Source organism: Myzus persicae, unplaced genomic scaffold (assembly GCF_001856785.1).
Source record: "Myzus persicae strain clone G006 unplaced genomic scaffold, MPER_G0061.0, whole genome shotgun sequence".
NCBI classification, from domain to species: Eukaryota; Metazoa; Arthropoda; class Insecta; order Hemiptera; family Aphididae; genus Myzus; species Myzus persicae.
The window spans coordinates 2,161-20,711 of NW_019100967.1; the positions used below are offsets into that span (position 1 = coordinate 2,161).

Genomic DNA, 18,551 nt, shown 5'->3' on the forward strand with positions numbered 1-18,551 from the left:
TATGTTTAAAATTCAGTAGAAGTAAAGTAAAAGAACCATTGCTAAGCCATAGCATACCAGATTTTCCATTTTTGAAAATTGGTATAGATATTGCTGAAATAGGGGGAAGAAACTATCTAATTGTAATGGACTATTACTCAAGGTGGTTAGAGATTCTTAAACTAAAACAAAAAACAAGTACTGCAGTTATTGTAAAATTAAAAAAAAATTTTAGTAGGTTTGGGATACCTGAAGTTATTATAGCTGATAATAATCCTTGTGGTAGCCTTGAATTTAAAAAATTTGCTTCAGCCTGGGGTTTTACTATCATAAACTAAAGTCCCAATTATCCTAAAAGTAATGGGTTAGCAGAGAAGGCAGTTGGTATAGCAAAGATGCTAATTAAAAAATCAGTTCATGAGAAACAGGATTTAGAACTGTATTTACTAGATTATCGAAATGCACCTATTACAGGTTTGCAGTGCACACCAGCACAACTGTTACAAAGCAGAGAAATAAGATCTAAAATTAATGTTGTACACAGAAAAGAATTATTTAAACCTGTGGTACAAAACTGTGTAGAAAAAATGAGTAACACAAAAAGAAAACAAGCACTGTATTATAACAGAGGCACAAATAAAAATATAAGTTGTTTTGAGGAAGGTGAAAAAGTTTATATGCAGGACAAGTTTACAAAAAATTGGCATGAAGGAACAATAATTAAAAAACTGAATGAACCCAGATCCTATTTAGTGAAAGACAAAAATGGCAGGAAGTTAAGAAGAAATACCAGTTTTCTTAAAAAACTAAAGAGATGAAGAGAGGTAGTAGGTGAAAGAGAAGTACTGGCAAAATCAAGTACTATAGAACATTACAATAAAATATTAAAACAAACAAACCAAAAAGAATATAAAACAAGGACAGGTAGAAAAGTAGTCAAACCAAAAAAGTTGAATTTATAATGTCATGGTTACGTCCTAATTTAAATATAATAAATATAAAAAAAAAAAAAAATGTTTATATTATATCACTATTAATAAGTTAAGTAAGTTATGTAAAGCAAATTTATTATGTTGAAAATGTTGTCTAAAGTTTATTAAGTATAAAAAAGGGGAGATGTGATAATAATAATAGTGATAACTGATAAGCCAATCTGATAACACATCACTTTGATAATTGTACATAACCATTCATTATTATGTAAGTTTTATAAAATAAGTTGTTGATAAAAAAACCTTATTGTTCAATTAAATAATAAATTAAAAAATATAATATACTGTGTTTATAATCTATATATTAATTACTGACCAAATAATAACATAAAGTATGTTGTTTTATAATTTTTTCTATGGTTAAATTATTTAAATCATCCTTTATAATTCATAATGTATGGTAAGGAGAGAAAATACATTTAAGCAATAATTAAAAATATCATCTTGCCATGAATATAAATAATAGTGGATAAATAAAAAATAAAAATAAATTATTAAGTTATTTTTAACACAGCCTATCTCAATATGATTATCCCCTAACCAAACGTATCTCATGTAAAACTTTATATTTACACACAATTGGAATTATTTCATTAAAACAATTAAGTTTGTATACCAACGGTTAGAACAAACCTTTAAAATATTTCATTTTGGCAAGAAAAATCATTTAAAACACGTTATATGGCTTTACTGTAAAATCATGAAAACTGAGATACGTCCTGTTGCAGTATCATAGACGATAAATATATTAATGCATATGTATTTTATTATTTCATTTTCAGTTTCATAGTGATAACAAGCTTGAATTATGATCGTATTTAAAATCACTAGTATAAAATACAGATATTATCGTACAAGACTTATTACATATTATATACAAATGAATAATAAATTATATGTATTTCATAAACTCACCTTATGCATATATACCTAATATTAAATATTATAATATGGTGATTTACTGTTTACTCCAGTTAACCATTCTCATTGTATTTTGAAAACAGCAAATACCCGGACTGTATTATATGCAAGAACAATTTTCCGGTACAGGTATTCGAATAATGGGCAATGTGAGCCACGAAATCCTAACCTATCTCGCAGAAACAGTGGAGCATAGAGGTAAATAAGACTACAGGATTACGGGTAGCACCAAGTAGAGGAAGGATGTAGGTAGTCGACAATAAAAGTGGTATGTTTAAATAGTACGACTGCTCAGTGTACTCGGAAGATGAAGAAGAATATCGAGGAACTGAAGTCACCGACGAAAGTTTTGGTGAAGAAATCAGTACTAAACCAAGTTGTTGGCCAATCTATTAGAGGCAGAAGAAACCCCGAGCATCCAAAATTACTCATTGATGTCGGATGAGCATGAAGAAGACCAGTGATAGGAATTCATCCCCAGAGTAATCCGTTCACGAGTATTAGAGTAAGAGTTTTATTTACATTCAGTAAAACACAGTGACGAAAATACAACAAATTTTTCAATAAATTAATGTTTCTTAAGTTATTACTTAAATTTGATTAAACCAACATAAAATGCTTTATCTTAGGCCACAACGCACAAATATCACCATCTCAGTAAGTGAGGTAATCAAAAAAAAAACATGCAAGTCAGTATCTAAAGCCATGCCAGGACAGTCTAGTACGGATATTTAAGAAAATGAAACAGTCATTATACAGAAGATGAGCCATAAACACAACCACAAATATTTCCATAGCTAGTTATAATGAGTCTTGAGCTAAAACATTCGAAATTGTTAATGGACGTTTATAGCAAAATGGACAAAAATCATTTTTCAAATATCATATGGATCAAATATTATCGGATGACGAGGAAGAAAATCAAACGAATGAAGTCATCAACAGACTAATCCGTGTACTAGAATTTCTACGAAACAACGATAGTACGTAGTATAACAAAAAAAAAAAACCATTAAAATTGTAAATCTCTTTAATCGCATCTGAAATAAATGCACAAAAAGCACACTCCTAAAACCCCCAAAACCACACCCAAAACCCAATAAAGCAGGGCGGATAATGAAAAGCGAATAACTTCATGTTGACGAGAAATACATGATGGTAAAGGAAATGGATTATAAAAACCTTTATTATTAGAAAACGATATTTCTTGTAATTAGTAAATACAAGAAACGAGAAAATCAAATTAAGTCTGATGTTACCTTTTTAAGAAAGAAGGAAAGCAAAAACTATATTGTATGCTTATTATTTGTATAATATAGTGAGTTAAAGTTTCACGCTTGTAAAACACATTCTTCCATAAAAAATGAAATAAAATCACGTATGACATAATTTTTTTTAAAAGAGATACAATAACTATAAAATTATAGTGTTTTATTATTATGGAACTTTATTTCAGTATAAATTTAACTTTGAAATATCAAATAATTTTTCAAGCAGTAGTTTATAATTATCATATTTACCGCTTGATTTATTTATGATCATTCAATATTAAAGGTTACTTACAACATTGTTTAATAAGTATATTATATCGAAAAATATATAATAAATAAAATTAATTATGTACACTATACAACAACTACTCATTAAATATTCTTTGCGGCACATTTGATTATAGACTTGTAAACATTTGATAGTCTATATACCGTGTATCCTAAAATTAAATAGTGTGTAGTCATATAAATTATATTTGCACTGTGTATTATAAACATCCATGTTTTCTTTTTGTACATGCTAATTAGCCAACCATATTATGCAGTATTATATGTTTGATATTATTGGTTGTAATTAAACATATTAATATGAATATACAATTATGAGCTTACGAATCGGTTAGATCGCGCCAGGGGCTCAAACCAATAAACCTACTCATTGAATAATATTTAAAGTCATAGCTAACCTGGCCATGTTCAATGGAAAGCACACAGTTGTCATACACTATTATATTTCACGTATATATATTTTTTTTCATACCAATGCTTACGCAAATTTAGTAGCAAAGAATAAATAGCTATTAGAAGTATACATAACTAATGGTTTATTTATAATTTAATAATAAAATATATTTTCAAAAATGTTGAATTACAAAAAAATAATTTTAATGTCATTAATGTAAAAAACTTTAAATCAGAAATATAATATATCATACGTAATTTTTTTCCAATTAATTAAGTATGCATTGCTGTTGCACTTTAAAATGTGAACTTTTGAAATAACAACATTAACGAGCATAACAATTATATTAACTTGATATACTTTTTGCTCCTATTCTTAAATCAAATGGAAATATTCATGACTCAATAATGGTATAAATGTGTAACAAAGGAATTAAATGACAACGCAGATTTAAAAAGTACAAAGGTTACCAGGTACTACAGCAGCTTCAAATTTTTGTATAACCTCACAAAAAAACAACAACAAAACAATGTTACATAATCCATCTATCATCAAAATAAAAAATGGAACCAACTTCCTGTTTTGAAACTTGCTATATAAATTAGAAATGTTGATTGGGTGTAACTTAGAAATATGTTCTGAATAAATAAACAAGAACATACAATTTTAATTGTAACTGTTCGGTACAGTTCCACGGCTCTCAAATCCATGACGGAGGAAAGAGGTGATGTACAGTTACAGCCTTCCAAGCGGCCGATGATAATGATTTATGATGTCGACGTAGAACTAAAACCAGAAGAGATAGCATGTAATATTCTATCTCAGAACACACAACTAGGCCAAATGGTAGTAGAGGCAGCAATGAATGTCATTAAGCCACTATTCAAAAGAGGACCAAGAGATAAAGATACAGTCTGGTGGGTATGTGAAGTCAGGCCGGATATACACGCAAAACTATTAAGTTCAGGTCGGGTTTTCATAGGAATGTCAAACAGCAGGGTAGCAGAATATTTCGATTTCCAACAGTGTTTTACGTGTCTTAAATACGGGCACTCTGAGAAATTCTGTAAGGAAACGGTACTGACATGCACACACTGCGGCACTAAAGGCCATAAAGATGATGTCTGCAATAAAAAAACGGAACCGCCAAAATGCGCTAACTGCAAGGGAAATCACGTTGCACATTCAAAGCTCTGCAGAGAACGCAGGAAAGCAATAGACAACGCGATAAGGAGGACAGATTATAAAGACCCGACATGCAACGGTTAAAAGGAAAACAAAATTTGAAAATCATCCAGCTAAATATGAACGGCCAGTTCATAGTAGCGGAACAATTACGAGAATACTGTATCAATACGAGAGTTGATTTAGCGCTGGTACAGGAACCCCCAAAAAGGGGGGGACGAATACCAGGGCTAGATCACGCACCAATTAGGACAATAATGGAAGCGAACTCTGACCCAGGGGCCGCTATCATAGTTTTTAACCCTGAATTGGAAGTACTCAGTATTGATACACTATCAGAAAAAAACATAACCGTAGTTACTATTAAACAAAAACACAGCAAATCACAAACATTTGTTTCAGCATATTTTAAATTTAAAATACGAATATCAGAATTCATAACGAAACTCACAAATATTATGTCAGTAGTAAAAACTGGAGCATTAATAGCAGTAGACTCAAATGCCCACTCGGATCTTTGGTTTAGCCAGGGCAATAACAACACAGGCCGGGCTAAGGGTAGGAAAATGGAGGAGCTTATTAATGATCTATTGCTAATAGTTCATAATAAACCAAACCAACCTAATACCTACAATAGAACCGAAATGGGTTCATCAAACATTGACGTTACGCTCTATACCAAGGATCTTGAACATAAGATTAAAAACTGGACAGTAAATACAGATATCACAGACAGTGATCATCGATTGATTTCTTTCAAAGTCAACAAAAAACCTGATAACATGAACGAACGATCTCGGAATAAAATAAGATACAACGTGGAGAAGGCTGATTGGGATGTTTTCAAGGAACACTTGATCAGCGGGATCCAAAGGTATTCTTACAACGACACCGTAGAGCAGGGAGCTGAGCTCATCACTGAATCAATATCCAGAGCCGCGAAACTGTCAATACCGACGAAAGGAAAACCAAGGGGAAAGAAATTTCCCCCTTGGTGGACCCCGGAGCTGACAATTTCAGGAAGAGCAGTTAACAACTTTAGGAAAAATAAAAATTATAAGACCACGGACAGGGAGCAATATAGAGAGGTTAGAAACAACCATCTTAGCCTGATACGTAAAACAAGGTACAACCAGTGGAAAGAGTTTGCAGAAAGTGCGAACTCTAATCCCTGGGGACCTTTGTACAAATGGTTGAAGAAAGGTTCACGAAACAGAAGTGTTCAAACAGCGTTGAACACGCCAAGTGGAGAAGCAACCAGAACACCCATGGAAACAGCTTGCTTGCTGCTGGATACTCTCATCCCCCACGATGGGAGTGAGATCATACTGGCGGACAGGCAAGCTGCTCCAGGGGAAACAATAGAAATAAATCAAGACGAAATAAAAAATGCGATATGGAGAATTGGACCCAAGAAGGCACCGGGGAAAGACGGACTTACAGCGGCCATACTCCGTAAGGCTTGGCCAATTGTGAATGAACAGATGACCCATCTTTACAAAAGGTGCCTGATATCCTCAACCTTTCCAAAATGCTGGAAAGACGCGGATGTAGTCGCCCTGCTAAAAGGACCAGACAAAGATGCATCTGAACCTAAGTCGTACAGACCAGTAAGTCTACTGCCAACTTAAGGAAAAGTGCTAGAGACTTTAGTAATTAACAGATTGAGGAGTGAGATATCACAAAACCTATCGGACGAACAACATGGTTTCACGCCTTTCAAGTCAACACTGAGTGCCATAAACTCACTTTTCGATTGGGTTGATAGTAGGACAGAAAAACTAGTGATAGGAGTGTTCCTGGATATCTCGGGGGCGTTCGATAACCTCAAATGGGAAACACTATTTGAGGATCTAACAAGCCTGGGAGCTGGGGCACACTCCATTCAAATGATAAAAAGTTATCTTGAAAATCGAAGCGCACACTTAACCATAGAGAATTCGACGGCAAGCTGTGTCCTGAGTAAGGGATGCCCCCAAGGCTCCCAGCTTGGGCCAGTGCTATGGAATGTTTCCATGGACAAGGCGTTGCAATTACACACAAATCATAAAGAAAAGATGATCGCCTATGCGGACGACCTTGTCATTGCAGTGGCTGCAACAAGGCTTCCGCTGGTACAAGAAAGATTGACCTTGATCCTAGACAGGCTGATAAATTGGGCAGAAGAACGTGGTCTAACGTTTTCTATTCAGAAAACACAGATGATCACGCTAAAAGGAGGTTTAAAACCGGGATACAACACAAGTTTTGGAAATGACATAATAACGTCAACTAGCCCAATACGATACCTAGGTGTTCTTCTGGATTACAAACGTAATTTTTGGAGTCACCTGGTACAAATATCAGGGAAATCAGAACAGATGTATAGCAGAATGAGGGCTGCCACCACCTGTAATTGGGGCATAAACCAAACTACCTCTAAAGTAATATATAAGGCAGTTTTTATCCCACGTCTGGGATATGCTGTTTCAGTATGGGAAAAAGCGTTAACTACCTCAAAAGCGATAAAACTTCTGAGGAGCAAACAAAGAGACGCATTAAGATCTATTACGGGAGCATACAAGACCACCTCAACGGATGCCCTACAGGTTATTGGGGGCTGTCTACCTCTGGACTTAGAGCTAAGAATGCTAGCTTTAAAAGAGAAGGTCAGACTAGGCAAAGAAAATGAAGACAAAATACAGACATTTCAAGAAGAACTACTAAACATATGGAACGATAGATGGACGACATCTAACAAAGGGAGATGGACTTTCAAGTGGTTCCCAGACGTAATTGAACGTTATTGGGTACCCTTGGAACCAGATCACTTTACAACACAATTTATTTCTGGACATGGGGACTTTAATGAGAAGCTACACAGTTTCAAATTAAATGACTCCCCTCTATGCCACTGCGGCGTTCCAGAATCGGCAGAACATGTACTCTTTGACTGCCCGAGAGTAGAGGATATACGAAACGAATTGAAAACTCACATCACAAAGAACGGAATTACATGGCCATGCGATGTAAAAGTCCTGGTAAGCAGCAGATCAAATTTTGAAGCTTTCAGGAGGTTTGCGAAAAGAGCATTAGTCAACAGGACGGATAGATAAAGAACATCTCTGAGGACTTCGCACCATACCTGCGTGTATGGTACCGAAGTCCGCCACCCAGATTGAGGGGACTAGAATACTCAGTCGGCACTCCTCCGGTCTATCGTAAGAGGCGATTATCAGGGGGACAGAGGGTTTGGTAGCTCCCAGGGAAACCGAATCTACCCAGGGTAATAGGCACCCTGTAGGGGACGGATGGACCCCAGATGAAAATCAAAAATCCATCCAACAGGCCAACCGCTAGCCGATATTTCCTGGAATCAGAATAGCGGTAGAGATTTTTAAATCTCGGGTTGATCTATCTAACATCAACCAAAAACCTAGTTAGTACCACGGGAGTGGGGAGCCCCACCAGAATTCAGGGAGAAATCTCTGATTGTGGTGCCCCTCTAAGGTTGAGGGGCCTACCTCGGCTGAAACGTGGTGGTTGTGGCATAAGTAATCGCTGGATAGTAAAAAACCACCGACTTAGTGGGGGAGATCCACCGGAAATGAATCTCCCAAAACAGGTACGGTCACAGGCCGGCGCTCGTGTTTCGTATGATAAAGACGTGCACTGGGGTTAAAACCCTAGTGTAAACTATCGCATACCTTGAATAGCCAGAGGCTAAGGTAAGGTATGCGATTGAGGCGAAAGCCAAACCAAAACATGGACTAACTCCTGTTCGGTACAGTTCATTTCGGCATACTTTAAATTCAACATAGCTATCTCAGAATTCATCATTAAATTGACAAATACATTGTCAATAATAAAATCTGGAACTATCATAGGAGTCGACTCCAACGCACACTCAGACATGTGGCATAGCCAAGGGAATAATAACACCGGACGTGTAAAAGGTAGAAAGGTTGAGGGACTGATTAGAGATTTACTCCTCGTAGTGCACAACCAATCTAATCAACCAAACACCTACAGCAGAACAGACATGGGTTCATCAAACATAGACATAACACTATCCACGCAGGATTTCGAGTATAACGTGAGAAATTGGAGAGTCAACACTGAAATCACTGATAGCGATCATAGATTGATATAATTTACTGTGCTCTCCGATCAAGACACTATGACAAACCAAGCAAGATAGAGGACACGTTATAACGTGGAAAAAGCGGACTGGGAGAGTTTCAAGGGACACCTTAGCAGCGACATTCAATGCTACAAAAACAATGATACATAAGAAATGATACAATAGATCAAGGAGCTGAGTCAATCGTATAAGCTATATCTAAAGCGGCGAAATCGTCAATTCCGATTAAGGGGAAACCCAGGGGTAAAAGAATGCCCCCATGGTGGACTCCGGAACTGACAATTTCAGGCAGGGATGTAAACAACTACAGAAAAAACAATAACTACAAGACGACAGACAGGGTAGGCTACAGGGTAGTCAGAAACAACCCGTTGAGTCTCATAAGATCAACAAGGTTCAACCAATGGAAGGATTTTGCAGGAAGCGCAAATTCTAATCCCTGGGGACCCTTGTATAAATGGATAAAGAAAGGTTCCAGTAAAAAAAACATACAAACCTCTTTGAAAACGCCAAATGGTGATGTCACAAGAACACCCGTGGAAACCGCTTGCCTTCTGTTGAAAACCCTCATTCCCCATGATGGGACTGAGATTACTTTAACGGACCGGAGAGTAGGGCCACTGGTCGAAGTGAACCTTACCACTGAAGAAGTAAAAGACGCAATATGGAGAATAGGTCCAAAGAAAGCTCCTGGCAAAGACGGATTAACAGCGGCAATCATACGTAAGGCATGGCCGATAATTAAAGACCAACTAACTCACCTATACAGGAGATGCCTGGTGAACTCTAGTTTCCCCAGATGCTGGAAAGATGCAGAAGTGGTGGTCTTGCTAAAGGTAAAGGACAAGGATCCCACGGAACCTAAATCATACAGACCAGTGAGTCTCCTACCTACACTAGGAAAGGTACTGGAAACATTGATAATAAAAAGACTCAGGCAGGAGATAGCAAACAACTTATCGGAGGACCAACATGGTTTCACAGCAACGAGGTCAACGCTCAGGGCAATTAACTCCCTGCTGAATTGGGTAGATAACAGATCGGAAAAACTTGTCATAGGGGTCTTCCTGGATATTTCAGGGGCTTTTGACAACTTGAAGTGGGATATACTATTCGAGAACCTACAGAGTTTAGGAGCAGGGGTACACTCGATTCAGGTAATTAAAAGTTACCTTGAAAGTCGAAGAGCGCATATAACAATCGAGAAATCAACGGCGAGCTGTGTGTTAAGTAAGGGATGCTCCCAAGGCTCCCAACTTGGTCCAGTTCTGTGGAATGTCTCAATGGACAAAGCACGTAAGACACATACTACTCCAAAAATGAAGATGGTGGCCTATGCTGATGACCTTGTAATCACGGTCGCTGCAACTACACTTCAATTAGCACAGGAGAGGATGTCACTAATTTTAGACAGGATCATAGAATGGGCAGAAACAAGAGGATTACAATTCTCTAGCCAGAAAACTCAAATTATGACACTAAAAGGAGGACTAAAACCAGGGTACCAAATCAGGTTCGGTAATGATATCATTACATCATCCAGCCCAGTGAATTATCTTGGGGTTTCGATTGACTACAAGAGAAACTACTGGAGTCACGTCGAACAAATAGCCGGAAAATCAGAAGCAATGTACAGCAGAATGCGCGCTGCAACTACTTGTAACTGGGGGATAAAACAATCGACATCCAAAGTGATCTACAAAGCAGTGTTCATACCAAGATTGGGATACGCAGCCTCCATATGGGACAGTGCACTACACACAAAGAAAGCCATAAAACTACTTGGCAGCAAACAACGTGACGCATTAAGATCAATAACAGGGGCATACAATACGACCTCGACCGATGCACTTCAGGTCATTGGGGGTTGTCTGCCCTTAGATCTAGAACTCAGACTGTTAGCCATGAAATAAAAGGTTAGACAAGGTAAAGAACAAGAGGATAAACTACAGGAACTCTTTGAAGAAGTCTTAGAAATTTAGCAGAACAGGTGGACGGCTAGCCTTAAAGGTAGGTGGACATATGAATGGTTCCCAAGTGTCAAGGAACGTTTCTGTGGATACCGTTGGAAATCGACCATTTCATTACCCAATTCATTTCGGGTCATGGGGATTTTAACGAGAAGCTCAACAGCTTTAAATTAAAAGACTCCCTATTATGCCAGTGTGGTGAATCTGAATCAGTACAACACATTCTCTTTGCGTGCCCAAGAGTGGATGTTTTCAGAGAGGAACTTAAAACAAATATTGCAAGGGACGGTCTAGATTGGCCTTGCGAACTAAAGGAACTAGTTAGGACACGAAGACGTTTTGAGGCCATCAAAAAATTCGCTAAGGAATCGCTTACAAATAGGACGGACAACAGGACTTCGCAACATATGGGAACAAATGGCGCCGAAGTCCGCCACCCAGGTTAAGGGGAATAGAATACTTTACCGGCAGCCCTGGTCAATCGTAAGAGGCGATTAACAAGGGATTGAGGGTTTGGTAGTACCCAGGGAAACCGAAACTACTTGGGGTAATAGGCACACTAGTGGGACGGAGGACCCCTGAGCAATCGAAAATCCTTCCAACCGGAATTGTTCTTTCAAAAAGGGTACGGTCACAGACCGGCGCCCGTGTTTCGTTTAAAGACGTGCACTTGGGGTAAAGCCCAAGTGTAAACAATCGCATCCCTTGAATAGCCAAAGGCTAAGGTAAGGTATGCGCTTGAGGCGAAAGCCACACCAAAATCTGGACTTCCTCCTGTTCGGTACAGTTCAGGAATGATCGAGAATATTCTCGATCATTCTATAGTTGCGCCTGTGTCACCGCGACAGCACCCGAATATTCTAGACGCGACACCCCCTCCCCTCTGTTGACCTATCCACGGCGGTCCCTATATATACAGGCTACCGCGACTGTATCTAGTCACTAGTCACCGTGTTTTTATTGGGTTGGTAATTTCCGCGTACAACTTATTATCGGCTGTTGCAAGTACGCGGTAAGAATTTGTTTTATAATAATAATAATTTAGCAGTTGTTTGTTATATTTTTTTTATTATTCATTGCTTTAGTATTGTTCTAATATTGTATTATTGTATTGTAATTTTATACAATTATATTTCTTGGTGTGTTATAAGTTACATTGACTTTCTTATAATTTTTTCAATACATCATATTCCTTAATAATATACACATACAGTCCACTTGTCCTTAGTCAAATACACTTAAAGCGTGGTTACCCCGATCAACGAGATGTTCGGGACCTCGCTTACAGTAATAAAATATATTATATTGGCAAACATCTTTCAAAATAGTTTGCATCCAAAAAATATCAGAAATGATATAGGCGTAACTTTCTTTTATAGGCATTTTAAGTTCTGTTCTTAATGCAAAATTGGAAAATGATTATAACTATTATGACATACTTCAAATAATATTAAATGTTGAGACTCGAAGAAGTTTTCTTATTTTCAGTTCACAATCCAATTTTACTACTCAAAATAGTTGGACTGATTTTAAACTATTTATGCTACGAAACTATTCACAACGTTCTATGGTTTGTGTGTGTACACAACACATACTTTTAACGTTGACTACACAGATTAAGGAATTGGGTAGAAGCTAAAATACTAAGTATCAAATAACTTATTATCCTGTTATAACTGGAAATCACTAGATATTGATAAGTGCAAATAAAGATACAAAGACAATCATATACACCAACATATGACTACAGTCAAATTACCAATACAAAATAGCCCAGAATATAACCACAAAAAGTAACTTTTATTGGATTAGGAAAAATAGGTAAGCCTACGGCAATTACAAAGGTAATGCAAATCACACTGTTATATTCTTAAAACGAAATGAGGGAAGAAGACTTATCTCCATCATTTCCATCAGCCAACTGAAACAATTTGACACAAAAAATATATTTCACAATTAAGGTGATAACATTTCTTTCTTTTTCTTTTTGTTCCATCTTCATTTTATATGAAAATATTAGTACGTGTAATGAATGTGTATATGTTACGGTGAATGATGTAAACGTGGTAAAAGACGTTATTCCCCGGTAAATGACATCATTTACCTAAAAATTGGTAAGTGTAGACATTCCCCGGTTATTGTCGTCAATCACCAGTTTAATTGGAGAATGATGTTTAATACTTTTATGTCGGTGTGAACGATCAGCGATAAGCGCGTAGGTGCCGAATAACCTTCGTTAGTTAAAAATATTACGGAGGTAGATAGATAAACGAACATTCCAACTAGCAATAACGTCGATAACCTGAGTAATAATATGAGATAATCTTTTAGTTTATTAGTTAGTATCGACGGGCATATTATAGCGAGTCGTATTTGCTACGAATGTATTTTATAATATTTTTTGTAAAAATTTGTGTCCCAAGTGAATAAAATATAATAAAAGTTAGATTAAATTATAGTGTTATAGTTTTATTCAATTTTAGGCTGGGGCCACACGAGCGTACAAAATGCGTCGATACGCACGTACTTTTTGACGCGCGTCGTAGGACTACATTATCGGTTATGGGAGCAGGCACACGAGTAACGCGCGTTAAAAATAACGCACGTTAATACGGACGTCAAATTTTATCGACGTATTATCTCTTCGACGCACGTACAACGGACGTCGAACATATCACCGCTAAAATTAAATTTGTATTGTTTGTAATGTGAACGTCAACTGCGTGGTCACACGGGCGCACTTTTGTATACGCAGTACGCACGTTATATCCTATCCAGACGTTTCTAACCCACCCGTCCAAGTGTAATATTATAATATAAAAAAATAATTATAATTAGTATTATAATTATAAGCACTACAATAATTATTATGGCAGCAAATGTTGACTGCGAGATTTTAATAAATGAGGTGCAAAAAAGGCCATTGTTGTGGAACACTGCAGACGAAAACTACAAAGACAAAACGAAAAAAAATTCGGCATGGCGGGAGATTGCCTTAAGTATTATTAGCAATTTTCAAGAAAAAAATGATTCTGAACAAAAAGTGATTTGTAAGTATTTTATTTTATTATATTATTTATCTAATTAAAATAAATACAATATAATACATCGGTACACAATTTACAAATACGGTAATTCTTTTATAAATTAAGTTTTTGATTATATTTTACCCATCTGCCATTCCAATTGTCCTTCTTAACTTACAAAATAATTAGATAACGCATCACGATAACGGTTAACACTTCGAGGTACCAAATAGTTTTCAACAATGCTAGGTTCTTCAAAGCCACTGATTGCTAGTGTATCGTCAAACTTGAACCCATCTCGGTCACGAACAAAATTATGTAAAACGCAACAACATTTGACAATATCGACTGCGAAATCTACGTGTACATCGATCGGTCTGTGAAATATACGACACTTATTAGAAAGAATGCCAAATGTACACTCTACGTATCGTCTTGCGCGTGATAGACAATAGTTAAATATTTTTTTTCGAAAAGGCAAATGAGTACCTAAGTAGGGTCAAAGTAAGTGCTTGTCCAGTCCAAATGCTTCGTCACCAACAAACGCGTATGGTAATGAAATATCAACTCCTGGTACTGTTGTTGATGCTGGTATATTCAAATTATTTTTTTTCAAATTTTCCCAAAGTGCCGAGTTTTTAAAGATAGTTGAATCTGAATCTTTTCCATAAGATCCAACATCTACATATATGAACTTATAGTTTGCGTCGGCAATAGCTAGCAGTCCAATGGAAAAGTAATGCTTATAATTCATATATAATGAACCACTTCTTTCCGGTTTTATGATTCGGATATGCATTCCATCAACAGCACCTAAGCAGTTTGGAAAATTTGCTCTTTAATTGAATTCTTTGGCAATTTTAAGCCACATACCCTGATCAGGAATGGGAATGCATATTTCTTTTAATCTGTTCCAAATACTTTTGCATACTTTTCTGACGACTTCACTTGCAGTACTTCTCCCAATCCGATAGTTATAATGCAGTTCTTTAAAACTGCACCCTGAAGCGAGGTATCTGGTGAATAAAATAACATAAAAAAATCAAATAATTTAAAAACTAATTAAAACAATTTAATAATAATTTAAAACAAAATAAACAAAAATATCCACTTAATAACCATTATGCAAAAAAAGTAAATTTATTTTTATTTTAGTGCAAGATATAACTTCAAAATGGCGTACAATACGAGATAATTATAAGCGAAACTTGAAAAAACAAGATGAATGTAAAAGATCTAGTTCGGCGGCTACAAAAATTAGACAGTACGTCTATGGTGAACAGTAGTCATTCCTGAGAAAAACTAAGGAGTTACGTAATACTGATTCTAGTTATGCAACAACTGAAGAAGATGGAGTAGACAATTTTGATGAAATTGAGCATGATTCAGTGACCTGTGTTGACGATGGTATAAATAACAGCAACATAGATATGGAAATTACAGCAACATCTTCAAACGAAAAATCCACAAGTAAAAGAAAAAAACCCAATGTGGAACATGCATTAATCGACTTCATGGAAAGCCACAAAGCGTCAAAGAAAACCTCTGACAACGATGAGGATTTAGCTTTTTTTTATTCATTACTAACATCCGTTAAATCTTTAACTATGGATAAGAAATTTGAATTTAGAATGCAAACAATGCAGCTCCTACAAAACTTAAGAACTTCAGAACATAGTCAATTTTATAATACTTCATCTGCAACTTTCAATAGAACACCCACAAATTTCCGTCCACCATCATCTTCATCTGCTTTGTCTTATTACACTCAATTCTCCAGTGATGAGTTGACAAACGAATATACTATGGAAAATGTTAGTTATTTAAATCCCAGTTCATAAATATATTTTTATATGCAATATTATTAAAAAAGTAATATATTATAATATACCTATTTATTATAAATACATATATCAAGTTTACTTTTATTGTCAGTCATTAGCAAATAATTAATTGTATTATTACAAAAATACCTACATACCTCAAAGTTATCACCAACATTTCTTCGGGCTGTATAGCTAATCGCATATTGGTATTTTGTAGCTGAATATCATTTTTTATGCACAGTAAAAGTTCATCGAATGATCTTACAGACATTCGGAAGTAGTTAAAAAATTTTGACGAATCTTCTCGAAGTTTATAGTACAACTTCACGTAATGCCCATTTGTATATCGTTCACAATTTATTGGATGAACCCAATGTTCCCTTTTAGTCCGTTTTTGTTTTAGGTATAAATAGGTTAAAGAACTAAAGGAAAAAACTTCGTCTGAGTCCATATTTAAAAAAAAACTTTGTGAAAACAGTACGCAATACGTCTTTACAACTTTACAAACAAGTAAATACTAGATAAGATACAAAATCAATGATAACACATTTTTAACGGACGTCATATTGACGCTCGTGTGCCCGCTCTAGTGCGCGCGTTAAATAGTACGTCCGTCGCAACGCGCGTACGTAGTGCGTCCGTGTGGCCCCAGATTAAAGTACGCAGAACAAATTTAAAGCAGCAATTAACAAAATCGTCAGCACTAAAAAGCGAGGTGACAATATATTTTATTTTAGTTCTGAAGAATACAACAAGATTCAAAAAATAAAAGAATTTAAAATTGGAACACCTGAAATAAATGCACAAAAAGCACACCCCTAAAACCCCAAAAACCACACTCAAAACCAATAAAGCTGGGCGGATAATGAAAAGCGAATAACTTCATTTTGACGAGAAATACATTATGCTTAAGGAAATTGACTATAAAAACGTTTACTATCTCTTCTTCCTTCATCCACCGAACATCTAACGGATCTTCAGTCAAATTAGGGTAAGACAGTTTACCATATAATTAAATCAATGTATATATATATATACATAATTACGGAGGTGAGCGTATATATATATTAGAAGGTAATAATTTGGAATGTGTAACTGTGTACGCAATATATAAAGATAATGAGTCACACATAATTAATAAAAAAAGAAGTAAATACATACAATGCGCACACAGTCCATTTTCACGTTACTACAGCAAGTACTCTATGGGACCAAACCAAACATCCACATCAGTGAAAACATACATTTCCCAGAGAACACCACATTACCAGATCACAAGAGTATCATTTAAATAGTGCAAACCAAACACAAACATAAAGCAGGAAAACGAAATCGACAGAAAGACAAAAATATGAAGTATCCCAAATGCATCGTGGACAACGGGTGTTGATCAGAGACCACAGACTATCCTTAGCGGTGTAATATATTATATCTTTACATTATACATAAATAAATACACAATGTGAATCAACACTAATGATGACCATATAGGGGTGTAATAAATATAAGCGCTATCAATTAAATATAAAATAATTTACCTTCCCACAATTAAACTACCGAAACCCATATCCATCTAAGCACGAGCCGCCAAAGAAAAGATAACGCAGCATATAATTAAAAATAATGGAACGATAAAAAAATACGAAGATTCAAAATAATATTATTTCTCCTCGATCATAAGTAATATTAGGATATCAAGCTACCGAAATACATATCTATCTAAACACAAAGCCACCAAAGAAGATGCCGCCACATACAATTAAAAACTATACTATCAACAACAAAACGATAAAGAAATACGAAAATTTAAAATAATATTATTTCTCTTCGGCCATAAAGATGTTAAGCCACTGAAATACATATTCATCAAAATACGAGCCGCCGAAGAAAAGATAAAGCCGCATACAATTAAAACTAATGGCATCGATAGCAGGGCAGTAAGAACCAAGGAGATATAAAAACATTATTCCTATCAATCACAAGTAACACAGCAACATATCAAATCTCAAAATGCCGAACACCCGTAATCGGACACAAAAATATCCAGACCAATTAAAAATCTACATATCACAAACAATTATTATTTATAAAACCTATCGTTCAATTTCCTATCTACACTTTTCTTCAAACTCCATTATCCATCAATACAATGTAAGAGTTCAAATAGAGCTTAATAGAGTCTCGAATAGTCTAATAGAGTTTGCAATAATATCACGCATCGAACCACGATCAACCATTCAGATTGCTGAAAATATCCACAACTTAGAACATCGACCTGCTTCAAACGAGGTAAGTGATATTAATTATATTTCTATTACAATCAGAACGTGTTAACTAATTACTACTGTTGTATTTGTAAGTTGATATGAGTATTGTTCATATCATTATTATCAGTATTATTATTATTATTATTTTATTATAATTATTATTATGATAAAGACATTGAGGTTATAAAAGATAATATAGTTTTGTGTCTTCTTGAATCATGATGTACGTAACATGTGAATATAATAAATGATCATTAATAATGTTAACTAAATTATCCTGTCTTGTTCATTTTATATCCAAACCCATCG

General features: G+C 35.5%; 1 protein-coding gene across 1 annotated transcript; it reads right to left on the bottom strand.

The window, feature by feature from the left end:
- Nucleotides 1-14,641: 14,641 nt before the first annotated feature.
- On the bottom strand, nt 14,642-18,542 carry LOC111027078. The gene is made up of 3 exons (XM_022305295.1): nt 16,131-18,542; nt 15,023-15,165; nt 14,642-14,962 (listed from the first exon to the last, which is right to left on the bottom strand). The coding sequence occupies exons 1-3, from the start codon at nt 16,424-16,426 to the stop codon at nt 14,649-14,651; spliced, it is 753 nt and encodes a 250-aa protein (XP_022160987.1). The 5' UTR covers nt 16,427-18,542; the 3' UTR covers nt 14,642-14,648.
- Between the last annotated feature and the right edge of the window lie 9 nt (nt 18,543-18,551).